At 45.1% G+C, this 27,870-nt stretch overlaps 1 protein-coding gene across 11 annotated transcripts in view; it reads left to right on the plus strand.

Moving 5' to 3' along the window:
- Positions 1-21,561, plus strand: part of EEF2K (eukaryotic elongation factor 2 kinase) — a 59,622-nt gene extending 38,061 nt beyond the window's left edge. For 7 of the 11 annotated variants that reach the window (XM_070566548.1, XM_070566554.1, XM_070566546.1 and 4 more), the window contains 9 exons: positions 441-642; positions 2,158-2,225; positions 4,758-4,835; positions 5,727-5,789; positions 7,195-7,329; positions 7,492-7,680; positions 13,119-13,243; positions 16,711-16,889; positions 18,231-21,561. In XM_070566548.1, the coding sequence (XP_070422649.1) occupies positions 441-642; positions 2,158-2,225; positions 4,758-4,835; positions 5,727-5,789; positions 7,195-7,329; positions 7,492-7,680; positions 13,119-13,243; positions 16,711-16,889; positions 18,231-18,340 (1,149 nt within the window). In that variant the 3' untranslated portion in view covers positions 18,341-21,561. The remainder of the gene's footprint in view (positions 1-440; positions 643-2,157; positions 2,226-4,757; positions 4,836-5,726; positions 5,790-7,194; positions 7,330-7,491; positions 7,681-13,118; positions 13,244-16,710; positions 16,890-18,230) is intronic. The other 4 variants (XM_070566551.1, XM_070566556.1, XM_070566550.1 and 1 more) reach the window with 1 other exon arrangement.
- The last annotated feature ends 6,309 nt before the right edge of the window (positions 21,562-27,870 follow it).

Consider the following 27,870-nt stretch of genomic DNA (forward strand, 5'->3'; position numbering starts at 1 on the left):
ACATATAAAGTAGAGGAAGATGGGCACGGATGTTAGCTCAGGGCCAGGCTTCCTCAGCAAAAAGAGGAGGACTGGCAGTAGTTAGCTCAGGGCTAATCTTCCTCAAAAAAAAAAAAAAAGAATATTGGCAAAGACCAACTTGGGATTCTGGATATATAGTGACGTGTATTCCCCAGTTCAGAACTGTAAAGTGTGGTCAGCACTTTTGAGAATGCTGGCTGGCAGACCCTTTGAGCTCCTGTTCCAGATGCCCCTTCTGAGAGGCTTTTGGGTTAATCCCCCACTGATTATTTTTGGATTTTCTGCCAGTCCCCAAACAGGTACATATGGGAGCTGTGGCTGACAGGGCCTCAGGTTTCAGGGAAACAACAGGCAACAGGAAGGGCCCCTCATTCCCAGGGGGTGCCTGTGTGACATGAATGTCCCTGTTAATTCTCCAGCAATCTGCCAAGACCATCTTGAGGGGAACAGAGGAAAAGTGTGGAAGCCCCCGAGTAAGGACCCTGTCTGGGAGCCGGCCTCCACTGCTCCTTCGCCTTTCAGAGAACTCCGGAGACGAGAACATGAGCGACGTGACCTTCGACTCTCTCCCTTCCTCCCCATCTTCGGCCACGCCACACAGCCAGAAACTGGACCACCTCCGTGAGTGATGGTTTGGTCTCTGGTCAGTGTGGTTGGAGGGCACAAGCACTGGGTAGGGCAGAGCTAAACTGGCTTTCACTTACTTTATGAGACTTGCTGACCAAAAAGATTCATGGCCCAGATGGTTTTATGGTTGAGTTCTTTGAGTAAACTTTCAAAAGATTGATGGGACCGTTGATAGACATGAGAAAATTCAGGGGGAAAAGTACAAGGATCAGCACGTCATCCAAATGCTAAAAACAACTCGTATTGTAGAAAACAAGGTAATATTTTTCAGTGTGTGTTATGAAAGTAGCAAAACTTTTATACCAAAATTTGACGAAACACCAGAAAAGAAAACTATATCCTAATGTGAGTTATAGATATAAATATACAATGCAAAAAATAAATATATAATACAAAAATTCTAAATAAGGTATTAACACGTAAAGACTAGTAGTATCTTAAAAGAATCGCCTGCCATGGTCAGATAGGGTTTTTGTAGGACTCTGAGGGTTGTTCAACATGAGGAAATTGATAAGCATCATAATAGGTCAAAAGAGAAAAAGTAAATCATTATTTCTGAAGTTGAAGTGACAGTTTGCTCATGATGTGGCAGGAGTTCTGCAGGAAAGAGGGGAGGCAAGGCTGACTCTCAGGTTTTGCCTGGAAGGACCGTGTGGCCGTTTATTCAGCTGGGGGAGGCTGCGGGGGAGCAGGAGAGGAGGACTGACATGTCAAAGGGTAAAGAAGCCTTTTTGTACATCTCTACTAGAAGGCCTGGGGAATAGTATGGAGCAGGAGTCAACAAGCTTTTTCTTAAAAGGCAGAGAATAAAGGTTTTAGGCTTTGGGGGCTGTAGGGTTTCTGCGTTTGCAGCATGAGCACAGCCGCAGACAATACCTAAATGAATAGGCGTGGCAGCGTTCCAGTAAAACTCTAGTTATGGACCTTGGATTTTAAACTTTGTATAATTTTCACATACCACAAAATATTCTTCTTTTGCTTTTTGGACCATTTAAAAATGTAAAAACTGGGTAAGAAATGGTAGACAAGCCAGATTTTGCTCACGGGAGCTCGAGGCGGGGCTAGAGGCGGAACCACCAGGAAGTGGTTGGTTTTTAAGTCATCTGGGCTTCTCCCGGTTGTAGCTACCCATTGGGTCCCGAACGTACAAATGGCTTTTCTTCCTTCACAAGTGTACCTCACTGAGGGCCATCCATGGGCCAAGTGCGTGTGCTTACAAACACGTCAGGCAAGTATATTTGCGTTTGATAACCCTGAGGGTGCACGAGGTTAAGCTGCTTGCTCAAGGCCCCACTGCTGACAAGTGCCAGACTCAGAGAAAGTTCTCAAGGAAGAACTGTAGCCCTCTGGGTGCTGACGACGTTCTTCTTCCATTTTTGCACCTTTCTCTAAAAATTTAAAAGAAAAAAAGGCTTGGTGGCAGATGCGGTCAGCTATAGGCCGAAGGTTGGTCTTGTGAACTATTCCAGTGGTGGAGTCAGCTCATCCCTCTGTTATTTCCCTGCCCAGATTGGCCTGTGTTCAGTGACCTCGATAACATGACACCCCGAGACCACGACCATCTGGACAACCACCGGGTGAGTGGAGAGGGACAGAGAGCGCAGGGCTGGGAGGAGCGAGAACTGAGGGCCCATCCTCAGGCTCAGGTGGGCAGCCCAAGGCTGCTCCCGGCACTGCCAGGAGGGCACAAGGGAATGCAGGTGGATCTCAGCCTCCTCCCCAAAGCAGCAGTTTCCTTTGGGAAGTGCTGGGTCCATTCCAGTTCCTGGAGATGGTTAGAGCAGAGTGTGTCCCAATCAGCAGCAGTGTGAGCTTCTGGTAAGTGCCGGGCTCAGCCCTGGGGGGTTTGGCCACACCTGTGTGGACAGCTGTCTTGGGGGAAGGGGGCTGTCCTGGGTCTCAGATGTGTGATAATCAAGGGTCAGATACACAGGCCAGGTTTCCTGCAGCCTCTTGGTGACTCAGTGGTAAGAAACCGAAGACATTGTATCTGCATTCAGGCAAACATAATATGGTGTCAAATTAAAAATTCATGGGAATTTTCTAAACAGACTTTGCAGAAGTAGCACACTTGCACAGACCCCAAGATCACTTTGTGCTGTAGCCTCAGATGGCTCCAAAGGGTTCAGTTCGCTCTTGACTGCTTTTCAGAGTCCTTGAGTGGAAGAAAAAAATAAGAATAGCTGACAGGTGTGGAGGACTATGGTCAGATGCTGTTTTAAGAGCTTGGCAGATGCTCTCATTTAATCCTCACAACAACCTATGAGATGGATATCATTTTTTATTCCTCTTAGAGTAGGTTTTAACCTAGAATCAGAATGTATTTTAGAATTTCAGAATAGGTCATATATTCTCATGGTTCCAAAGGTGAAAGTTCAAAAGATTAGCTTGGTGGAAGGTCCCCTCCCACCCATCCCTTGGGCGCCTGCTGCTTATCCCAGCATTAGCAGCTGCTTGGGCAGGACTCTCATCATCCCTATTTAGAGATGAGGAAACTGAGGCACAGAAAAGGAGGCTACTTGCTCACGGTCACTCAGTGTTGGAGCCAGGGTTCAAATCCAGGCCGTCTGGCCTCAGACCCACCCTCGGCACTGCTGTCCTCTGCTGCCTTCTCTTCCTCACCTTGTGGTATGCACTGCCTGTTTTTCAGATGAGGAAACTGAGGTTTGGAGAGGTTGATGGCCTCGCCTGAGGTCCCAGAGCTGGGAAGTTGTTGAGCTGGGGTTTGAGTAAGACTCTGTTGCTCGGCTTGGCAGTGGTTCCAAAAGGGGCCACAAAGGGGCCCAAAGTTGTGAGGTGGACGAGGTGCAAGGAGCAGGCTGTCTGGGGGTTCTGGGTATGGCCTGCAGGCTGTTTTCAAAAGCAGCCTTTCACTCAGCACACTGAACACTTCCATTTGGTTGTCTGTAAATTATACTTCCGTTTTAAAAATTAAAGTATTAAAAAAAATGGGGCTGGCCCCATGGCCGAGTGGTTAAGTTCATGTGCTCCACTGCAAGTGGCCCAATGTGTCATTGGTTCGAATCCTGGGTGCGGACATGGCACTGCTCATCAAACCACACTGAGGCAGCATCCCACATGCCACAACTAGAAGGACCCACAACGAAGAATATACAACAATGTACTGGGGGGCTTAGTGGAGAAAAAGGGAAAAAATAAAATCTTTAAAAAAAGTAAAATAAAAAAACAGAATAGGCTGTCAGCCCACACAGAGCAAAGTGTTGGGAGGGAAGCTTGTAGAGCTTCTAGAAACCTGGGAGGGGCCTTTTCAGGATACGTAGCTCCTCCGGTGGAAGGGTCCCTGGACAAACCAGAGGCCAAGGATTAACGAAGGTCTCATGTTAAGGGTCGACAAAGCTGGGTGATAGATGCAGAGGAGTTCGTCTTGGTGTTCTCTGTTCTTATTTGCGTGTTAGAAATACTTCTGAGTAGAATAAAGAAGGGAAAAAGTGAAAGTATTAGCTGGATGGTGATGCCGGTAACATGCAGACGGGGCCTGAACCCAGCGTTAGTAGACAAATGACTGAAGTTGTAGAGATTCTGATTTATACCAGGTTCCCTTTCACAACCGAACTCAGAGCTAGAAGAATAAAAAATAAGCCCCGGTGACTTGTGCAGTTTTGGCAGAGGGCTTAGTTGTAGTAAATGTTGTGCCCAGTCCTGCATTTTTGTCCATAGCTCTTGAACCAGCCTTTGTCTCTCCACCTGTGAAATGGGTCAGCCACTCTCAATAACAGCACTTACTCCGAGCCACACTCTGAGTGTAACTCCTCATTTCATCCTCACAGCACTTTGATATAGGTGCTCTCATGAATCCCCATAGCTAAGGAAACCAAAGCTCAGAGAGGGTGAGCAACTGCCCAAGGTCACAGCCGATGAGTCACAAAGCTCAGATGTGAGCTCAGGCACTGTGGCTCTAGAGCCCAAGCTCTTCACCACTACTTTCTCCTGCTCCCTTGTCACCCAACCAGCAAGGGCAGGACGAAGAGAATGTTAAGTGAGGTGATAGGACAAAGGGGAGAAGGCAAATGGCTGGGATGTCCAGATGTTGTCATACCACCAGGTACTCCAAGGGCCGCTGAGACCCTAGGGCCATCTTCTCTCCACAGGACTCTGAGAACAGTGGGGACAGCGGATACCCCAGTGAGAAGCGGGGTGAGCTGGATGACCCAGAGCCCCAAGAACACGTAAGGAACCTGTAGAAAATGAGACCAGAGTTGCCTGTCGTCTCTCTGTCAGGGAGGATAGAGAGGTGGGGGGGATGTGAGTGGGATGTAAGAATGTAACAAGTAAATTAATAAGTAAGATCATTTCAGATCAAGATAAATGCAGAGCAGAAGACAAAACAGGGAATGTGGACCAGTAGGTTTAGTAAGGGGACAAGTATGGAGGATTAGACCCAAGGTTGAAAATGGTGGACAGCTGTAGTGGTGAAGCTGGGACCTCTGGTTGCTAAGCAGAGTGGAAGCTGGATAATAGCCCAGAATGGTGCTGGTGTAGGTTGGAGGGCCCAGCTCACAGGCACGGGATTCGGGCAAGCCCTGGGGAGAGCCCTAGAGGCCACTTTCCTGAGGCCTCCTTCCAGCAGCATTCTGGTGAGGGTGGCCTTGGACAGTGCCAGCCATTTAGAGGTTTTGCCAGGAGCCAAGATTGAGCCTGAGCATCAAGGCCAATCTTACTGCGAGCCCTCTGTTCTCAGCTTTGTTACTGTGAATAAAGACATGCCAGGAAACTTCGGCTGGGGGAAGGACTTGGCCGAGTTTTTCTGGTGCCTGTCTGCCAGGATCCTGTACCTTTGAGTCAGTTCCATCTTTGCACACAGAGAGAGCAAGACGAAGGCCGTGGCCACCCCAGCACATTGGTCCTGCATCTACCCAGCATCCTCTCTGCTTGGCAGACAAGGGTTCCAGCTTCCCCTGGGGGAGCTGAGCCGGTTCCCTGAGAGGAGGGTCCCTTGGGAGGGCTGGACCTGCCCCCTAGGAAGAGGCTCCCCTGGGAGGGCTGGGCCAGTTCCCCAGGAGGAGATTTTTGGGAAGAATTACTGCTCTTTGGATCACTCTACTCTCTGCCTCCATCAGGGCCACTCAAACGGCACCCGGAGGTATGAGTCGGATGAAGACAGCCTGGGCAGCTGCGGACGGGTAATGTACCCCCAGGAATCCTTGTCGTGGCTGCATGCTTGCCTTTTCCAGGCTCTGTTTCTGTTTCTCCTGCCTCATGTCGCTGCTGCCTGCCCAGGTGCCTCACACGTCTCCTAAAGAAACATGATGGATGCAAAGGAGCCACTCCCCTTAGCAAATACTTTCTGAGCTCCTGGGTGGGATGCTGGGGTATCTGTGGGGAAGGTTAGAGAAGACTAGAATAGCTCCATCCTGGAGCAGAAATTACAACAGCCACAGCTCACATGTTAAAGTCATGCCCATATAAGTGCCTTAGAGTATCAATTAATTTGCTTCTTGCAACCACTCAATGAAACAGGCTAACGCTGTTCATCCCCATTTTACGTATGAGAAAATGGGGGTCTTCAGCAGTGTTCCCCAGGCTAATATTTCCAAGAAGCATCTCGGGTGATCGTTGTCATCAGGCAGTTGTGGGAAAGACCAGCCCTCGGGAACGCTCTTCTCTAGCTGACTCTGAAACACACTTTGAACCTCTCACCTTGGAGCCCCTGCTGAGGCAGGTCTCCCACCTGCAAGGTCCTTCCTCCCCCTCTGGTCGTATCTCGTCAGAGCCTGCCTGCTCTCCAGACTGGACCCCAGTGGCACCTCCTCCAGGAGCCTTCCCTGATCACCACAGCAGGCTTGACTGTTGCCCCTTCCAGAACGAAAATTATTTACCACGTGGTATTATTTACCACGTGGCATTTCTCAGTCGGGTCAAGGTCTCAGTGTGAATGGAGCGTGGTTGCTTACCTGCAGCACCACTGACGTTCTGGGCTGGAACATTCTTTGTTGGGGGACTGCCCTGTACATTCTAGGGTGTTTAGGGCACACATGCACACACATGCTCAGCTGCCTGGCTCTGTCCTGCTGGAACCTTTTGACCAGGTGTCTTTAGCTGGAGACGTCATGTGTTTTTTAAACCCATTCCCCAAAGCATGCTGTTGCTGTTGCCCACAGCACTGTGGTGATGCACAGAGGAAAACAAAGTGGATTTGCTGCACGGTCTGAAGCCAGACTCTCCTGGTGCCTTGTATGGGAAGCTGGCAAAGGGAGCAACTTAGGGTCCAACTTCCCCAACCAAACCCTGATTGATAGATGAGGGGGAAATGCTTCTTTGGGCTGCTGCAGTCCATTCTGCTAGCCTGTGTGGCCTGTTGCTATAATATTCCCTCAGCACCCACAAGCTGGCGGAATGTGAGTGATTAGAAATGAAGTTGTGTTTGTTGAAGAAAACTTGACACCATAAGGGTTCGCTCCCCACACCCCTGAACTTGCCAGCCTTTTTGTGCAGTAGGAGCAGCTGGGGGCTGGTGACAATGTGTCCATCCTCTGCTCCTCACTTGTCTGGCCTATAAACTTCTCCATGCCCGGTTCTTTCCCTCAGGTCTGTGTGGAGAAGTGGAATCTCCTCAACTCCTCCCGCCTCCACCTGCCGAGGCCTTCAACTGTGGCCCTGGAGATGCAAAGGCTTAATGCTCTGGACCTTGAAAAGAAAATCGGGAAGTCCATTTTGGGGAAGGTACCGGTGATGCCCGTTTCAGAGCCCTGTCTGCACTAACCCGGAGCCCCCGGCTCATGCCTCTCCTCCACTAATCACTTCCTCCCCAGGCTGGCTGGGCGGCCCTTGGGTGCGGCTTTGGCCTTCCAGATAGCCGGACCAACAGTGAAGTCTGTGTGGCAGGTCCATCTGGCCATGGTACGCTACCATGAGGGTGGGCGCTTCTGTGAGAAGGATGAGGAGTGGGACCGCGAGTCGGCCGTCTTCCATCTGGAACATGCAGCCGACCTGGGTGAGCTGGAGGCCATCGTGGGCCTGGGACTCATGTACTCACAGCTGCCCCACCACATCCTGGCTGACGTCTCTTTGAAGGTGAGGGTGGGCAGGGACCCAGCCAGAGGGGGGCTTAGTCAATCCATCGTCCTCTCCATCCTGTGGTTTAGGCATGCCACATAAATTTCCTGAACATCAGTTTGGGGCGAGGCATTTCCAAGTTAGTTGAAACTGGTAGAATTGGTCTCTGCCCTTGGGGAGTGAGTGGAAGGTGATGGTTACATTTCCAGGCAATGATGACCTGGTTTGATAGAAGCAGAGGATAGTGCTGGGAACAAATGAGCAAGGGCCCTACCTGGGTTCCCAGGGGTCAGTGTAGGCTTCTTGACTGTCAGTTCCAGCTCTATCCCTAGTGGCTAGAACAGAGCCTGGCACACAGATACTCAGTATTCGTTTGTGAAACAAATACAGAAAGTGATATCTAAGTTAGACCTAAAGGCTGAGGGGGAGTCAGCCAGGCAGAGTGGAGGGGAGCAGTTCAGGCAGAGGGAACTTCGCGTGCTCAGGCCCAGAGTTGACAGACAGGATGATGGATCAGAGGACAGGAGGTGGATATCATCATAGCTAGAGCATGGGGCGTGAGGAGATGTTGCGGGAGATGAGGCTGAGAGTGGGTCTGGACCGGGTCTGAAGCAGCAGGATGTGGGTGTGCTGGGAAATCTGTGAGGGTGTCTGCTCCTCTTTCCCTTCCCTGATCTCTGGGCACAGTGAGCAAAGGACTGAGTGAACAGGATGTGACAAGGCCTGTGGGGTGCGATCTTTTTCTTGGAGAAGTTGAGAGGCTCTTGGCGTGCGTGTGGTCCCAGCGTATCTGTCCTCACCTTCCCTAACACGTGGACCCAGCTGTGGCTGGGTGAGTGGCTTGGCTCGGGGTGGGCTCACTGTGAGCGCAGGGCACTAGCCCTCCTCGGTGGGCCTGGCCACGGCCCAGTGAGTGAGGGGTGTCAGGCCGGAAGAGGGTGCGAAGGCACTCCGAAGTCCTTATTTCACTTTTTAAATATGTAATACATTCTTGTGATGAAAATATTTTTTTAATATAAAAAAGTTTACAGTGAAAAATCTCCCTCCCACCTTTTCCTCTATCCTCTCATTCTCCCTATAACAGATAGCCATTTTTATCAGTTTCTTATATATAATTCCAGGGTATGTTAGTTTCCTGGGGTTGCCATAACAACCACAAACTGGGTGGCTTCAAACCACAGAAATTTATTCTCTCTCAGTTCTGGAGGACAGAATCTGAAATCAAGGTATCAGCAGGGCCGTGCTTTCTCTGAAGACTCTGGGGGAAGATCTTTCCTGTCCCTTCCAGCTTCTAGTGGTTGCTGGCAATCTGTGGTGTTCCTTGGCTTGTAGATGCATCACGCCCATCTCTGTCTCTGTCTTTACGTGGGCTTCTCCTCTCTGTGTGTCTCTATGTCTCTTCTTCTCTTATGAAGACACCAGTCATACTAGAGTAGTCACCCCACCCTACTCCAGTAAGACCTCAACTGATTACATCGCAAAGACTCTTATTTCCAAATCAGGTCACATTTTGAAGTTCTGGGTAGACATGAATTTTGGGGCGATGCTGTTCAACCCAGTACATAGAGTTTCCTTATGCCAATACAGAGTATAGATTTTTTTTTTTGCTTTTTCTCCCCAAATCCTCCGAGTACATAGTTGTGTATTTTTAGTTGTGGGTCCTTCTAGTTGTGGCATGTGGGATGCCGCCTCAACATGGCCTAATGAGCGGTGCCATGTCCACACCCAGGATCCAAACTGGTGAAACCCTGAGCCACTGAAGTGGAGCGAGCAAACTTAACCACTCAGCCACGGGGCCGGCCCCAGAGTATAGATTCTTATTATCACCCTATTTTTTTTTCTCCAAAATTATCATACCACACACACTCATCTGGCCTTTCTTTTCTCACTTGACAAGCGTCCTGTGGACGTTTTTCCTCAGTGGTTTAGGAAAAGCTTCCTCATTCTTTTTGATAGCTGTGTAATGTTCCATTGTGTGAGTGCAGTGTACTTTATTACCTATGCCCTGTTGATGGACATTTGGGTTGGTTCCATTCTTCTGATATGACGAATATTGCTGCAGTGGCTAGCCTTGTACACGTTAAGTTGCACTTCATGAAACTGCCATTTTTGTAGGTCCTAAATGGTAGAATATTGACAGTGTCATATGGCTCAGTCACATACATCATTTGGCACATGGGCAGGAGGTAACCCAATGCCATTTTTACTTCCCATTTTAGATGGTGAGGGGCAGGCTTTGTTGGGGTGGGATTTTGACAGGCTGGCAACTTGTCTCTCTCTCCTCTCTCCCTCCCATCTCCATGCTCCTTGAGGGCAGGACCGACTGTAGTATCTCATTCTTCCAGTGGTGTGCTAGTAAATGTCTCTTACGGGTGGGGAGGGATGTATGCACATATATGTATGTAAGTTTATTATACATTTTACTGATATAAAGAATGTAGAACATACAGTTTACAAACAATCATAAAAATATTCTATATTATAAATTCCATATAGTCAGTTGATCCTCATAGAATGCTTTCGCTAATTTTCGTGGACCTCATATCTGTAGCCCATCTCTGGTTGCAATTGATGGAAGAGTGGAATTCTGACATAACTACTGATTGACACTTTCACTTCAGTGAGTAAGAAGAAAGTGAAATGAGGAAGACATCTGTCTAGCTGGAACTTTATTTGCTGCTGATGTGAGCAACTTCTTTGCTGAATCAGATAATAGTTTTAAATACTGAAGAATGTTTCTTCAATTTCCTGTGCTAGTCACAATAATGGCTACAGACATGACACAGTTTTAAATTAATTTGCGATATTAATATTTTCTCCGTATCTTTTTTCAATCAAGACAAAAAACCAATACACCAACCCTTGATCTGTAGCATTTTCCACTTTCTGTGGTGTAAATGCTCCTCCTGAGGCCAAGTGCAAGGTACGAACATGACATCACTGAACGTGGAGTTGGGAAGAAATGCACAGTAGCACACCATTATATAGTATTTCCACCATACGGATTCAATGGACCAGTGGTTCTCGACCAGTCATTTTGCCCTTTCCTTCTCCATGGGACACTTGGCGATGTCTGGAGACATTTTTGGTTGTCACAACTCTGGGATGCAATTGGCGTCTAGTGGGTAGAGGTCAGGGATGCTGCCAAATGCCCCACAATGCACAGGACAGCCCCACAACACAGAATTATCTGGTCCAAAATGTCAGTAGTGCTCAGGTTGAGAAGCCCTGCAATAGATATAAATAACCCTAAGAGCATAGATAATAGTAAAATAATTAGGAAGTGATGAGCTTTGAGTATTTGTTACCTTTCATTTAATTGTAAGTTTATGCAATTTAATTTTTAATAATGGCTGTATTTTACAACCAGCTTGCAAAATTCCTGCAAATTTTAGTCGTTTCTCACAAGCCTGTAGACTGGCTCCAGTGAACCACTGCAGTGGGCCTGTCCCCCCAGCATCTGCCACAGAGCCTGGCACAGAGGGCACACTCAGAGGGTTCGAGGCCTGAATAAAGGAATGCCGGAGCCCAGGATGAGTGACGGGGGGGCCAAGACTGGGGGAGATCTCCTCTCTTTGAGACTCCCTGGTAACTCTCCTTGTGATCTCAGGCTTTTTACACCAGCTGCACCCTGGCACCTTTGTTAAAGGGAAGCAGGAGCGATTTTAGTCTGCTCGTCTGCAGGCGTCCCAAAGACCTTTCTCTTGAGGACAGACTCTGGCAGCTTCCCCTAGCAGGAGTGTGGTTGGATGGAGCAGTGTGTTTAGGACAGGGCAGGAAGGAAGTGAGCTGTAATCAAGCCAAGCTTATGACTTAGCAAGGAAAATGATGCCTACGTGCTCTGAGAGGTTGCTGTGTGCTCTAGAAAGCTCGTCTCCCACTTTCCCCAATGCCCCCACTCTTTGGGCCTTTTTCTGTTGTCTCACTAAGACACACATTCATCCAGCACACTTTCTGAGCATCCCCTATGCTCTGGGCACTGTTCTAGGTTCCTATTCATGACAGCAAACTTTTTAGTTCGGGAAGGATGTAGTACAGATAATAATTAACAAATGAAAATATTCCCAACAGATTTTAAAAAAACCAACCTTTATTGAGCACTTCATGTGCCAAGCATTGTTCTAAAGTGCTGGGGAGAAAATATGAGAGGAAACGTGATCAAGAGTGGCTGGCTAGGCCTCTCGTCTTAGACACAGTTTCCGGCTGCAAGGCAGGCTGGGAAATGTAGTCTTTAGCTGGTCAACCCTGTGCCAGCAAAAACATGGTGGGAGAGAATGGATATGGGGAACAACTGGTAGTCCCTGCCACACTTCTTGAAGCCTGAAGGTTAAGAAGGGCCTCATGGGCTGTTAGGAAGGTTTCGGATTTATCTCCGAGTAAGATAGGAAACTATGGAGCAGATTTGATAGAGTAATGTGACCTGACGTAGGTTTTAAAAGCATCTTTCTGGCTGCTTCTGTGGGATGGATCTTGGGGGAGCAGAATGGAAGCAGATGAGAATGTACGCTGCTGGTGGGAGAGTATAGTGGTGCAGCCACTGTGGAAAATAGTTGGGAAGCTCGTCAAAAGGTTAAACATAGGGTTACATGTGACCCAGCAATTTCACTCCTAGGTATATACCCAAGAGAATAAAAACATACATCCACACAAGAACTTGTACACAAATGTTCATGGCAGCATTATTCATAATAGCCAAAAAGTGGAAACAAACCCAATGTCCATCAACTGATGAATGGATAAATAAAATGTGGTATATCCATACAGTGAAATGTTATCTGGCCATAAAAAGAATGAAGTGCTGATACATGCTAAAACATGAATGAACCTTGAAAACTTTGTACTAAGTGAAAGAAGCCTGTCACAAGAGGCCACATTGTATGATTAAATTTATATAAAATGTCCAGAATAGGGAAATCTCTAGAAACAGAAAGTAGATTAGTGGTTGCCTAAGGCTGGGTGGGATAAGACAGTTGGGAGGTGACAGTTAAGGAGTATGGTGTTTGGTTTCTTTTTGGCTTGATCAAAATAGGAAATTGATTATGGTGATAGTTACACATTCTTTAAACATACTAAAACCCGTTAAATTGTATACTTTAAATGGGTGAATTATATGGTATGTGAATCAGATCTCAATAAAGCTGTTAAAAAGAATGGAAGCAGGGAGCCCTGTTGGAAGCAAGAGATGATGTGGCTCTCTGGAGGAGTCAGAGCAGAGAGAGGTGAGTGAGCTAAGCTTCCATTTCTCCTTGCCTGATGGAAACCCCCAAGGAGCTCATTGCAACACGGTACCAGGCCTTTTCTCTTTCCCATGATGAGCATTTCTACAGCAGCCCCAGCCCATGGCTCTCAAAACAGTCCGAGAAATGGGAAGAAGATTGATTAGTGAGATCCTGGCAGCCCCTCCAGTGCAAGCCTTGTTTACTTTTTCTCTCCCCCTCTTTGGTTTGTATTGACAGGAGACGGAAGAGAATAAAACCAAAGGATTCAATTATCTACTGAAGGCAGCTGAAGCTGGTGACAGACAGTCCATGATCCTGGTGGCACGGGCTTTTGACACTGGCCAGAACCTTAGCCCAGACAGGTACTGTGGCTGTCGCTCAGGTGGAGCTGGTGGGACCCTGGGCTGCAGGTGGCAGGTTCCCCTCCAGTATCAGTCCAGACCCAAGTTCCAGGCTTGGCTCCCCTGGTACCAACCCGCTAACGGGGGCAAGTTATTTTACCTCCTTGGCTTCAGTTTCTTCATTGTGTAAAATGGGAATAATTATAGAATCTGCATCCTAGGGTTGTTGTTTGAGGGTTAAATGAGATGATGCCTGTAATTCCCACTCTGCCTGGCACATAAAGCATAAGATAAATGGCGAGCATCTTAGCCATGATATATCAAGATTTACCTGAGAACAGGTCTGAAAGGATATGCAGTATGAAGTCCAGAGTGGTTGTCCCTGTATGTTAAGATTATAGGTGAGTTTAATTTACTCTTCCTACTTTTATTTTTGTCATTTTTCACTTCCGAGTAGTGAGGGGACGGGAAGGGAGCAAGCTCCAGGGGTGAGCTCAGGCCTAGTGGGAGTTTTCCAGAGTGGCTTTGAGGCTGCTGAAGGCTGTGACTCTGCAGGTGCCAACACGTTTTCAGTTACCCCTTGGGCTGAGATGCCAGGACGGGTTTCTGTAGTGGGAGGAGAGGAGAGTGGCAGCTGCATCTTGGCTTGGCCTGAGGGAGATCCCAGAAATCCAGATGCAGAGGGCCACTGGGGGATTTGAACCTGTAATGGGACCCATTGCTCACCCTCTGTGGCCCTCATTGGGTCTCAGCCACCCACGGTTGTCCTCAGGAGCCTGTGGCTTTCTGGAAGGGAGCAGGGTGGGCACATTCATTGTCTAAACCTCCAGGGTTGGAGCAGCCTGGCAGTTTCCCCCTCTTTGGGTCAAGGTCTCATCTCCCTCTCACTGGGTTTAGAATAAAGAAAGTCAGCACTGTGGCTGTATCATATTAAGCTCTCAGGGTCTAAAACGCCTGGATACATGACATCCTGCCTGTATTACATATCATGCAGCCCCAGGCTTTATCACTTACCTACTATGTAACAGTAATGCTCCCTTGGACCACACTTTCATATCTATGATTTTATTTCACTGGGCACAAGGAATTGCATCTCCTGCATCTCTGTAGTCCCATTTCTTAGTGCAGGGCCTGGCTCAGTAGTTTGGATAAATCAGCACATCTTTTTGACGTTGACAGAGCAGGTATTTTGGGACCCATTTCATGGATGAGTAAACTGTAGTTCTCAGAAGGGAAGGGACTTACCCATGGTCAAATAGCTAGTAAGTGGCAGAGCCAAAACTTAGGTCTTCTCACCTCTCCTCCAGTGGACTGTCCACTGGCCTACTTCCTAGTGGAGTCAGAACTATACTGGCATGGAGGGGAGGTAAACAAAAGACATGACATAATTGTGTCAGATCAATGCCAGTGTATATGGTTCCCATTGAGTCAGTAGGGAAAGCACAGCATGAGTGCAGGGAGCTGGTGCTAGGCATTAAATATTTGTATCTGAGGTCCTTAAAAAAATCTTTGCTCTATGGTTTTTCTTCATGTCCTTTGTCTACTTTTCCTTTTTATTGAAGATAATTTTTTTGTTGTTGATTTGTAAGAATTTTTTATATATTAAGGCTTTAATATTAATGCTTTGGCATAGGAGTTCGCTTTTGAAAAATTTTTTTTCAGAGATGGCTACCATAGTCATCGCGGAACGGGAGATGGCACATGTGCCACACAATAACCATTGTTTATTGGATTTAGGAACACCCTGGTTTTAATATTTATGCGGTTAAATCTATCAAAATTTTTATTATAGCTTCTGCTGTAGTCATTTTCTTATTCTTCTTCCTCATTCCAAGCAGCTCCAGCCTCTTCCATTCAGGGAGCATTAATTAAAGGCCTGCGATGGGAAAGCTATTTGGGCCATGCAGGCCCAAATTTGCATTCAAGGGATTTTGACCTTCTCAGAAGTTACCATCTAATAGAGGAAGGAAAAGTCACTGGAAATTCCAAGGCAGGGTGGGCACCCCAACTACTGGGTATAGAATTGGCAGGGGTTGGGGGAGAGATTAGGCCCTCCCCTCTTTCCTATTTAATGCTTTTGGGGCAATTCTACTTTGCCCTTTAAGACAGAGGAGAGTCAGAGCTGAAAGGGTCAGATCAACTACTTTAGTGGCTGCCAGTCCACTGTTAAAACCCTAGTTTGTTAGGTGTGTCACCGATAATTTTCAAATGATTACCCTTTTTTATAAAATAAAATGGTGTTAAAGTTATCTCCCGAGCACCATCCCAGCCAGCCACTTCTTTATGTTTATTCATTCAGCAGGCGTTTAGTGAGGCTGTGCCATTTTCCAGGCCCTGGGATTGCAGCCGTAAACAAAGCAGACAGGGTCCCTGCCTTCCTGGGGCTTACGTCCTAGTGATAATAAACAAGCAAATAAGCAAACAGAGAATTACAGACTGTGGTGGTTTTAAGAGATAGGGTGCTTGAGGACAGCGTCTTGGAAGAGATGATGTGTGAGCTGAGGTTGGAGGGAGGAGGAGACAGGTGTGGAAAGAAAATTCCAAGCAGAGGGAGCAGCAGGTGCAAAGGTCAGGGAGCAGACAGGAGCTGGCATGTTTGGAGACTAGAAAGTGGTCCAGCAAGTCTGGCACAGAGGGAGGTTAACAGGAGCTAAGATGGGGGCAGAGCCAGGTTAGGTAGGGCAACAGGGGGAGGACAGCCATTATATTATAGCTGGTGCTCCTGAAATGTTTCATGAAATCCACAGATCTTCTTATCTGCATCTCTCTCTGTTCTGATGTGCCGTAAATAGTTACTCACGTGCTTGGTGATACGCAGTTAGTACACACCCAGAGAGGAAGAGCGTGCTGCCCTGTTTGCTCTGTATTTCGTGGTGTTCAGATGTGGTTGGGAACTGGGTGTGCCCTTGATGGTTTGGCTATATGTTTGGCTGCAGTAAGAGAAAGAGTTGAAGGTAGAGGGGCGGAGCCAGAAGAGGGAAGCCAGGTCTTTTAGGGTAAGCCCTGCATTGTGCAGGAGGAGAGCCCAAGCTGGCCAGCACAGGCAGTGCATAAGATGGGGACAAAAGATTGCCAATAGCTCAGATGGTTCTAGAGGCCTTGGCAAAGGGTCCCTACCCACCTCCTCTCCTACTCGTCATAGGGCAGATTGACTGGGATACCAGCCACTGCTAATGCTAGCCCATAGGGTGATTTTGTGCAAAGTAGAAAAATGCCCCCCTTCCTCAAGATGCTTTACTTTCATCTGTTGGAAAATTGTTGTAATATACCGATTTTGGTAGGGAAAGCTACTTGACTGCTGTCATAATATATAAATCTACAATGTGAATGATGCCCCTTACATGTGGTGACATTGGGGTCTATGGGTCATGAAGCAAAGGTGGTGGCCCCACTGGGATCTCTGACTTCCCCTCCTGCTGGATGGCCCTCCTCCCTCCTGCCTTGTTGCTGCGGTAACCTCCCTCTTTCCCTCTGTACATCCTGGCCAGGTCCCAAAACTGGCCGGAGGCCCTGCACTGGTACAACACTGCCCTGGAGACGACAGATTGTGATGAGGGCGGTGAGTATGATGGGATGCAAGACGAACCCCGGTACACGCTGCTGGCCAGGGAGGCTGAGATGCTGTTCACAGGTGGCTGCGGGCTAGAGAAGGACCCGCAGAGATCAGGTACGGCCTGGCAGACCTGCCCCTGGAGTGGGACAGGACTGGACAGGGAGGGTCATAATTCCTGTCTCAATGGGAATTATGGCAAGATGCAAGGCTGATTCTCTCTTCTCAGTACTGGTGGGGAGAAACATTCATACTGGCCCTATATTTTGCCAGGCTGGATACCCATGTAGTGTGGGCTCAGGAGGGGGCTTTATGGAGCTGGTATTCAGATGAACGTTTTTGTTTTACTGGTTATATATTAGGGGTTTGGGAGATTTTGGTTTCTTTCAATTTTGAAAATTGAATTGACGTTTTCATAACAGAAAATTCACCATTTTAAAGGGTACAGTTCAGTGGTTTTTAGTAGGATTCACAATGTTGTGCCACTGTCACCACTATCTAATTCCAGAACATTTCCATCATGCCAAAAAGAAATCCGGTACCTGTTAGCAGTGAATCCCTATTCCCGCCTCCCTCCACCCCTGGCAATCCCCAACCAATTTTCTGTCTTTATGGATTTACCTATTCTGGACATTTTATATAAATGGAATCGTACAGTATGTGGCCTTTTGTGTCTGGCTTCTCTCATTTAGCGTAATATTTTCAAGGTTCATCCATGTTGTAGCATGTATCAGTACTTCATTCCTTTTTATTGACAAATAATATTCCATTGTACAGATGTACCACATTTTGTTTATCCATTCATCAGTTGATGTACATGTTAAATATATATTATTTTCTGTTACGTAATAAACATACTGACCTCCTGGTTTCACAGGTATGGGATAAGCCTAAGTTTAAGAGTTTTTTTTTGAGATTGTATAAAAAAATTAAGCAAATAATAATGTGGAGCTATAATCCCATACTTGAAATTTCTAAATCCAAAAAACTTTGAAAACCAAGTGTTTTTATATGTTTTGCATAAATTCATTTGGTGGCACAACCTATCCAGAACTGACATGAGGCTATATAATCTTTATTTCTTCTATTTTCTTTCTTCCACTTTCATACATCCCCAGTTAGTCCTGCAAAAGTCCTTAGCCTGATTCTCATTGGCTCAAATAGAATCATCCACCCACCTCTAAACCAATCACTGCACTCATTGAGATGGCTTACACTGATTGGCTATGCCTAAATCTGGACCAATCCCTGAGGCCTGGTAGGAAATGGGGAGTACTTTGATTGGCCAAGCTTGAATCACATGCCCACCCAGAGCCCCACCCCAGCCATGTGGAAGGAGAAGGTGTGGGGAGTAGTTTGGGTCCTTAAGAAACCTCAGGATGCTGTTCCCAGGGATGGGAGTGGGGGAGAAAACAACAGATGGTTCACCTCTTTGTACCCTACTTTGCTCTCTTTCAGGCGACTTGTACACCCGGGCAGCCGAGGCAGCGATGGCAGCCATGAAGGGCCGGCTGGCCAACCAGTACTATCAGAAGGCGGAGGAGGCCTGGGCCCAGATGGAGGAATAACTTGCTGGGAAAAGCCCTGCTGGCCAGTCCCAAGCAAAAGGGCTAGGAGGGAGGAGAAAAAAGACTTATTTACTTATTTAGGGTTTTTTGGAGGGGAGGAAGGGCAAGTATTTTTAGTGTATTGTAAATCAATTTTTGTATTTCCTTTTTTTCCACTCTTTAAAATATCTTTGCTACCAGCAGAGACTCTACTGCTGTCCCCTAGGGCAGCATTTTGGGGAAGTGGGGATTGAAAATGCAGCCTAATTAACCAACCTATCGTTCTGAGGTTCTTGTTTTGTGTTATCATGAGATGTAAGAAAGTGCTTTTCTGCTCTGGATGGAAAACCTTAGGGCCTTGCCCACTGGCCTTTCCAGGCTGGACTGAAATCTTAGGCCCATAGGGCCTGTGTTTCCTGAGCCAGGGCTGGGAAGGTAGAGCCGCACATTAGCTTTCCATGGGTGTAGTGCGATGACTTAGTGCACAGGCTGCTTTCTCAGAGCGTTTGGAAGTGTGCATGGCGCTATTCTGTGGATGTGAGATTGTGTAGTACCCAGGCCCCCTTCTGCCCTAGGGGAGGGCCCGCACGCTGACTGTTTGCTCATCTTTTAAATTTCCTTCCTGAAATGGAGCTGATTTTCTGGAATACAGCCGAATTCTGTTTTTGAGCCTGCTTTCTACAGTGGGCTTCACAAAACAGGTTTGATTTTCGTATGCACACATTTACTACCTCTAAGTCCTCCATCAGCTAGTGTGGAAGTGGGTGCACCTCACAACTTGTCCGTGTAACAGGACAGGGGCTTGATACGTTGGAGCCTTTCCTCCAAGCAGACGTGTACTCTGCACCTCAGTGGCAGCATCCACAATGTGACTGAAGTACCCCTTGCACACAGTATTCCTCCGTGTTTTCTTAGCATCTGATGTTTTCGTGTAGAATCTGTTCCACAGGGCACCCCCCTCCGCTCCCCCCTTGGTATTTTCTGCTTGAAGCTAGGCTGATTTTCTTGTAATTTGCAGCAGGATGTTTTCAGCAGCAGTCCCTTGGGATATGTCGAAGCTGTCTGAGAATGAGAGGGCAAGAACTATAAACACTCATTAATTCCAGTAGTTTCCCTAGGGCCAGGCTATGGCTATCTGTATTTAATGAGCTTTCCCTTTAAAAGGAATTCAGATTTAATATCAGTGTGACTTCAGTTGGTGTTTCAAATAGCAGAGAAAACAGACTGCTTTGATCAACCGCAAGTGCTAATGCAGCCTCTCTTTCTTTGTTTAAAAATCAAAACATGAAAAAGCAGAGTGTAACATACAAACCACTCTTATGTGTTCATTAAAACAGATCCTTCAACACGCTAGTGTTAGGTGCTGTGGAGTCATAAACCTGTGCCAGCATTAGGTTCCAAAGTTCAGAGTGTGCCCTAAAGGAAAAATCAAGCACAGTCAAAAGTACCCTTTAAAAATCCTTTAGACTGCCTATAAATGACAGTATCCCTCATTTTTGTATAGGGACTCTAAAGGAAACAGCCAGTTTCCTTTAGAAGTTGGAACTGATCGCTCTTTTTACATTGGCACCAGATCAGGTGGTTGGCTTGTGTTTTTTGTGGGTATGTTAGATGTCAGTTGGGAGCAACTTGATTGTGACTTATCTATCCAAAGGAATCAGCCTCAAATAATTCATGCTTTTTTTGTTATTGTTAATTCAGCCAGCCTCCTCTCTCTCTGAGACTTTATTGTACAAATAATTTAGGTTCCCTTACCACCTGTCTCATTTCTTAGTTATACATCAATGCTTATCTCTAACACAGGGATGGCAACTCTTTTGTAAAGAGCCAGATAGTAAGTATTTCAAACTTTGCGAGCCGTATGTTCTCTGTTGCAGCTGTTCCGCCCTGCTGTTGTACTGCAGAAGCATCGTGAACAATACCTAAAGACTGAGTGTGGCTGGTGTTCCAGTAAAACTTTACTTACCTAAACAGCCTGCCTGGGCTGGAGTTGCTGAGTCCTGCTCTCATCCTTGACTGAAAGCTACTGTATTAAGCCCTGAGGGCAAGAGCTATGTCAGTTTTTCGGCCTCCAGGGCTCAAATACACAGTGCCTTGGCACAGAGTAGGCGCTCAATAAATGCGTGAACAAATGGGGGGCCAGCCCTAGTCACTGCACTCACTCTTTGTGGCTCTGGTTCCTCCAACCAGTTAATGATTGGCTTGAACCATTACCCCTGCAATTCCGTGCCCCACCCCCCCACCCACCCACATAGCCTTAATGTCAGCAGGTGGTCCCCTTCTCCTCCAGGGGGCTGGGATGGCCTGGATATATAGCTAAGCAAATGCTGCTTTAAGGACCATTGAGAGTAAAATGATGTACAAGATGTTGAGATCCTTCTGAACCAGCCAGAGAACTTATCCCATGTTCAAAACCTAGTTTTATGCCTTCTAAAGCTGGTTAGGGCATCTTCTTTTTCCACAAATACTGGGTACGCAAAACAACAACAAAAAAGCCCCGGGACATTGCAGCCTAACTGGGAAGCCCTCAGAGACTGTCTTCAAGTGCGAGAAGCAGGTGAAGGTCCTGGAACTTAGGCGAGTCGGGGTATAATCTGATACTTTCAATGACAGGTGGAGAAATTGAGGTTCTGAACGGTAGACTCTTTCACAATGACACTGCCAGTTAGTGGCTAAACTGGAGCTCGGGTTTGAGAGGTGCTGTTATTTACAGATCCTGGGAATAAAATTTAAAGTTAAACTAGAGTTTAATGTTTTCAGTTTTGCTATAGGTTAAAAAAAACAAAAACGGGCTTTATGCATGGAAAAAGAAAAAATAGTCCCAAACCCCAGTGCTTCGGACCATCCTTGTTCCTTACCTGAGGCATTGTGGGAATTTATCATCAGATGCAACCTCGATGAACTAAGCCATGTAAACTACCCTTGTAGCTATTTTAGTGACTTCTTTCCTTTCATCCCAGCGCATCTGTCTGCAGTACTAGACACATTTTACAAATCAACAAATGTTTACACAAATATATGCAGCTTGTGTGGGAGAAAGGAGACAAAATATGCATCTACTCTGCATGGATTTGTGTCTGTGACTCGTGTTTCTAAGTCTCTGAGGTAACCATTTAGCCTAGACAAGGTGGAATAGGGTGGAACCCAGAGAAGTGGCTTGTGTTACAGATTTATTTTTACGTATGTATTAAGTTCCATTTTGTCTTCCCAAATAAAGTGGTTTCTTTCTTTCTGGTCACAAAGTCAAATGTCTCCTGGTAACAAATGAGTGAGGTAGTTGGCTGGCGCCGGAGGTAAATTGGAGGGCTCAGGCCACATCTGAAAGAGGCAGCCAAGATTCAGCTCCGAATGATTGTCTCCATGGGGGGTGGGCCCCATGTTGCCCTGTTTTCTGATTTTTCAAGAGCTGCTGAAAGTTGGATTGTTTAATGCAAGGTCTCCTGATTTTTAACATTTCTAATAAATTGTGATAAAAAAAAGCCTTCCAGGTTTGGCCCGTATGTTGTCCATTTCCTTTAGATAAAGTATGTGAATCTCTCTTTTTTCTTGACTTTTCTCATCTATAAAACAGAATAATCTTTACCATTACAGAGTTGTCATCACCTTCAAAGAAGATAATGCATGTTACAGATGCTTTGCGCTATGCTGAGGTGGCGTCCCACATAGCAGAGCCAGAAGGACCTGCAACTAGAATATACAACTATGTACTGGGGGGCTTTGGGGAGAAGAAGAAAAAGAAGATTGGCAACAGATGTTAGCTCAGGTGCCAATCTTTAAAGAAAAAAAATGAAAAAAGATGCTTTGTGATCCAAAGCCGAAGAAAATCTTGGTTACTGGTATGATCATTTGGTTTCAAGCTAATGGTTTTTTATTTTTAAGAAAGTTGAATGTAGCATGACTGTGCATCGTAGGCTGAATACATGTATTTAGGTCCATTTGCTCATAAATCCCCACTAAAATGACAGGAAAGAGATTTTGTTAATGGCATGAACCCATGAGGATGAAGAGGAAGAGGTGTCAACAGCAACAAAATTTTGGATGCTGGCAAGCAGGTAGACTGTAATTCAATTAGTGGACCCAAGAAGGGTGGATTCTAAGTAAGCAGTGGAGAAATCTAAGAACCCCCAAAAGGCTGAAGAATTGACATTAGGAACCTCTTGAAGGGGGAATGAAATGGGGCTGAAATGGTAGGGTCAGTTGAAAGACAGACTGCATCAGACCGCTAGACCTGCTCAGCTCCCATGTGTAGCCAGCCAGCCACCTCTCCATCACCCTGCAGAAGCCTGGGGCACCAGGCACAGTAGAGAGAAGCTATTCTACTGGAGGGAGGGGTAGGTGGAAGTTTCCATATAGGATACAGAGTCTCCACTAGCCACCTTTTGACCCTGTGCTGCCAGGCACTGGAAGCTTGACTTTGACAGATGCTTGGAGAAATCCCTAGAGAATCTGACCAGCCCAAGATAAAAGACTTAAAGGTACTTCCCCCTAATGAAACAGGCTGGCTGGAGTACCTCACAGGGAAGGCCCCAGGCACCAAGCCCTGCCCACACCCGCAGAAATTCCCAGACAACTTATTAGAGCCCCATTCTTAAACTTGAACAGCTGGCCAAAGACCCATACTAAGGGAAGTATTTCATATGAAAGACATTAAACCAACAGAACAAAGCATCTTGGAGGAAACAGACTATAGGGGAGAAGAAAACTTTACATAACAAAAAACTATCAATATCCTTAGATAAAATATTGCATCCTTGAAAAGAGCAAGATTCAATTCTAAAAATTCACACAACAAAAGAGCTCTTGTAAACTGAATATACCCTTACAAAAATGAGTAACTTTTTTTTTTTTTTACTTTTTTTTTTTTTATTAATGTTATGATAGATTACAACCTTGTGAGATTTCAGTTGTACATTTTTGTTAGTCATGTTGTGGGTACACCACTTCCCCCTCCGTACCCTCCCCCCACCCCCCCTTTCCCCTGGTAACCACCGATCAGATCTCCTTCTCAATATACTAATTTCCACCTATGAGTGGAGTCATATAGAGTTCGTCTTTCTCTGACTGACTTATTTCGCTTAACGTAATGCCCTCGAGGTCCATCCACGTTGTTGTGAATGGGCCAATTTCGTCTTTTTTTATGGCTGAGTAGTATTCCATTGTGTATATATGCCACATCTTCTTTATCCAATCATCAGTTTCTGGGCATGTAGGCTGGTTCCACTTCTTGGCTATTGTAAATAATGCTGCGATGAACATAGGGGTGCAATGGACTCTTCAGATTTCTGATATCAGGTTCTTAGGATAGATACCCAGTAATGGGATGGCTGGGTCATAGGGTATTTCTATTTTTAACTTTTTGAGAAATCTCCATACTGTTTTCCATAGTGGCTGTACCAGTTTGCATTCCCACCAACAGTGTATGAGGGTTCCTCTTTCTCCACAACCTCTCCAACATTTGTCGTTCTTGGTTTTGGATGTTTTTGCCAATCTAACGGGGGTAAGGTGATATCTTAGTGTAGTTTTGATTTGCATTTCCCTGATGATTAGCGATGATGAACATCTTTTCATGTGTCTATTGGCCATATTCATATCTTCTTTTGAGAAATGTCTGTTCATGTCCTCTGCCCATTTTTTGATCGGGTTGTTTGTTTTTTTGTTGTTAAGCAGTGTGAGTTCTTTGTATATTATGGAGATTAACCCTTTGTCGGATAAGTGGCTTGTAAATATTTTTTCCCAATTAGTGAGCTTTTTTTTTGTTTCAATCCTGTTTTCCCTTGCCTTGAAGAAGCTCTTTAGTCTGATGAAGTCCCATTTGTTTATTCTTTCTATTGTTTCCCTCAACTGAGGAGTTACAGTGTCCGAAAAGATTCTTTTGAAACTGATGTCAAAGAGTGTACTGCCTATATTCTCTTCCAAAAGACTTATTGTCTCAGGCCTAATCTTTAGGTCTTTGATCCATTTTGAGTTTATTTTGGTGTGTGGTGAAAAAGAATGGTCAATTTTCAATCTTTTGCATGTGGCTGTCCAGTTTTCCCAGCACCATTTGTTGAAGAGACTTTCTTTTCTCCATTGTAGGCCCTCTGCTCCTTTGTCAAAGATAAGCTGTCCATAGATGTGTGGTTTTATCTCTGGGCTTTCAATTCTGTTCCATTGATCTGTGGACCTGTTTTTGTACCAGTACCATGCTGTTTTGATCACTGTAGCTTTGTAGTATGTTTTGAAATTGGGGATTGTGATTCCGCCGGCTTTGTTTTTCTTGCTCAGGATTGCTTTAGCAATTCGCGGTCTTTTGTTGCCCCATATGAATTTTAGGATTGTTTGTTCAATTTCTGTGAAGAATGTTCTTGGGATTCTGATTGGGATAGCGTTGAATTTGTATATTGCTTTAGGTAGTATGGACATTTTAACTATGTTTATTCTTCCAATCCATGTGCAAGGAATGTTTTTCCATCTCTTTATGTCATCGCCTATTTCTTTCAAGAAAGTCTTGTAGTTTTCATTGTATAGATCCTTCACTTCCTTGGTTAAGTTTATCCCAAGGTATTTTATTCTTTTCATTGCGATTGTGAATGGGATAGAGTTCTTGACTTCTTTTTCTGTTAGTTTATTGTTAGTGTATAGAAATGCTACTGATTTGTGCACGTTAATTTTATACCCTGCTACTTTGCTGTAGTTGTTGATTATTTCTAATAGTTTTTCTGTGGATTCTTTGGGGTTTTCTATGTATAAGATCATGTCGTCTGAAAACAACGAGAGTTTTACTTCTTCGTTCCCTATTTGGATTCCTTTTATTTCTTTTTCCTGCCGAATTGCTCTGGCCAGCACCTCCAGTACTATGTTGAATAGGAGTGGTGAAAGTGGGCACCCTTGTCTTGTTCCTGTCCTCAGAGGGATGGCTTTCAGCTTTTGTCCATTGAGTATGATGTTGGCTGTGGGTCTATCATATATGGCCTTTATTATGTTGAGGTACTTTCCTTCTATACCCATTTTACTGAGGGTTTTTATCATAAATGGGTGTTGGATCTTGTCGAATGCTTTCTCTGCATCTATTGAGATGATCATGTGGTTTTTGTTTTTCATTTTGTTGATGTAGTGTATCACGTTGATTGACTTGCGGATGTTGAACCATCCCTGTGTCCCTGGTATAAATCCCACTTGATCATGGTGTATAATCTTTTTGATGTATTGCTGTAATCGGTTTGCCAAAATTTTGTTGAGGATTTTTGCGTCTATGTTCATCAGTGATATCGGCCTGTAGTTCTCCTTCTTTGTGTTGTCCTTGTCAGGTTTGGGGATCAGAGTGATGCTGGCTTCATAGAATGTGTTAGGGAGTTCTCCGTCTTTCTCAATTTTCTGGAACAGTTTGAGGAGAATAGGTATTAAGTCTTCTTTGAATGTTTGGTAGAATTCTCCAGAGAAGCCGTCTGGTCCTGGACTCTTGTTTTTGGGGAGGTTTTTGATTACCGTTTCTATTTCCTTACTTGTGATTGGCCTATTCAGATTCTCCATTTCTTCCTGATTCAGTTTGGGGAGATTGTAGGAGTCTAGGAATTTGTCCATTTCTTCCAGGTTGTTCAATTTGTTGGCATATAGTTTTTCATAGTATTCTCTTATGATCTCTTGTATTTCATTGGTATCTGTTGTGATTTCTCCTCTGTCATTCCTGATTTTATTAATTTGCGATTTCTCTCTTCTTTTCTTGGTGAGTCTGGCTAGGGGTTTGTCAATTTTGTTAATTCTTTCGAAGAACCAACTCTTTGTTTCATTGATCCTTTCTATTGTCTTTTTTGTTTCAATATCCTTTATTTCTGCTCTTATTTTTATTATTTCCCTCCTTCTACTGACTCTGGGATTTGTTTGTTCTTCTTTTTCTAGTTCTGTTAGGTGTCGTTTGAGGTTGCTTACGTGAGCTTTTTCTTGTTTAGTGAGGTGAGCCTGTATTGCGATGAATTTCCCTCTTAGGACTGCTTTTGCTGCATCCCAAATGATTTGGTATGTCGTGTTCTCATTTTCATTTGTCTCCAGATAATATTTGATTTCTTCTTTAATTTCTTCAATGATCCATTGTTTGTTGAGAAGCGTGTTGTTTAGTCTCCACATTTTTGCACCTTTCTCTGCTTTTTTCTTGTAGTTGATTTCTAGTTTAATAGCGTTATGATCAGAAAAGATGCTTGATATTATTTCAACTCTCTTGTATTTATTGATGTTTGCTTTGGTTCCCAAAATATGGTCAATCCTTGAGAATGTTCCATGTGCACTTGAGAAGAATGTGTAACCTGCTGTTTTTGGATGAAGTGTTCTATATATATCTATTAAGTCCATCTGGTCTAATTTTTCATTTAATTCTATTATTTCCTTGTTGATTTTCTGTCTGGATGTTCTGTCCATTGGTGTTAATGGTGTGTTGAGGTCCCCTACTATTATTGTATTGTTGTTGATGTCTTCTTCTAGTTCTATTAAGAGTTGCTTTACAAATTTTGGTGCTCCTGTGTTGGGTGCGTATATATTTATAAGTGTTATGTCTTCTTGGTGGAGAGTCCCTTTTATCATTATATACTGTCCCTCTTTGTCTTTCTTTATCTGTTTTGCTTTGAAGTCTACCTTGTCTGATATTAGTATAGCGACACCTGCTTTCTTTTGTTCATTATTAGCTTGGAGTATTGTTCTCCATCCCTTCACTCTGAGTCTGTGTTTGTCTTTGGGGCTGACGTGTGTTTCCTGGAGGCAGCATATTGTTGGATCTTGTTCTTTGATCCATCCTGCCACTCTGTGTCTTTTGATTGGGGAGTTCAATCCATTTACATTTAGAGTGATTATTGAGATGTGGGGGCCTACCACTACCATTTTGTGTCTTGTTTTCCGGTTTTCTTCAGTTTCCTTTGTTTCTCGTCCCATGGTTTAATCTGTTCTGATGTAGAGCTGCTACTCTCTGTTGTTGTCCTTCTACTTATCTCCTCTGCTCTTGGTTTTGTAGCCCCTTTCCTTTTTTGGATTTTTCAGGAATGAGGGTTTTCCTGAGGATTTCCTGAAGAGGAGGTTTTGTGGCAATGAACTCCCTTAATTTTTGTTTATCTGGGAAAGTTTTTATTTCTCCATCGTATTTGAAGGATATTTTCGCTGGGTAGAGAATTCTCGGCTGTAGATTTTTGTCCTTCAGATTTTTGAATATATCATTCCACTCTCTTCTAGGCTGTAAAGTTTCTGCTGAGAAATCTGCTGATAGCCTGATGGGGGTTCCTTTGTAGGTTAGTTTCTTTTGCCTGGCTGTCCTTAATATTTTCTCCTTGTCGTTGACTTTTGCTAGCTTCACTACTATATGACGTGGAGTTGGTCTTCTTGCATTGATAAAGTTTGGAGATCTATTGGCTTCTGTCACCTGAAGATCCATCTCTCTCACCAGATTTGGGAAGTTCTCAGCCATTATTTCTTTGAATAGGTTTTCTGCCCCTTTCTCCTACTCTTCTCCCTCTGGTATAACTATAATCCTTACGTTGCATCTCCTAATTGTGTCTGATAATTCTCGGAGAGTTTCTTCATTTCTTTTAAGTCTT

Source organism: Equus przewalskii, chromosome 12 (assembly GCF_037783145.1).
Source record: "Equus przewalskii isolate Varuska chromosome 12, EquPr2, whole genome shotgun sequence".
Classification (NCBI taxonomy): Eukaryota; Metazoa; Chordata; class Mammalia; order Perissodactyla; family Equidae; genus Equus; species Equus przewalskii.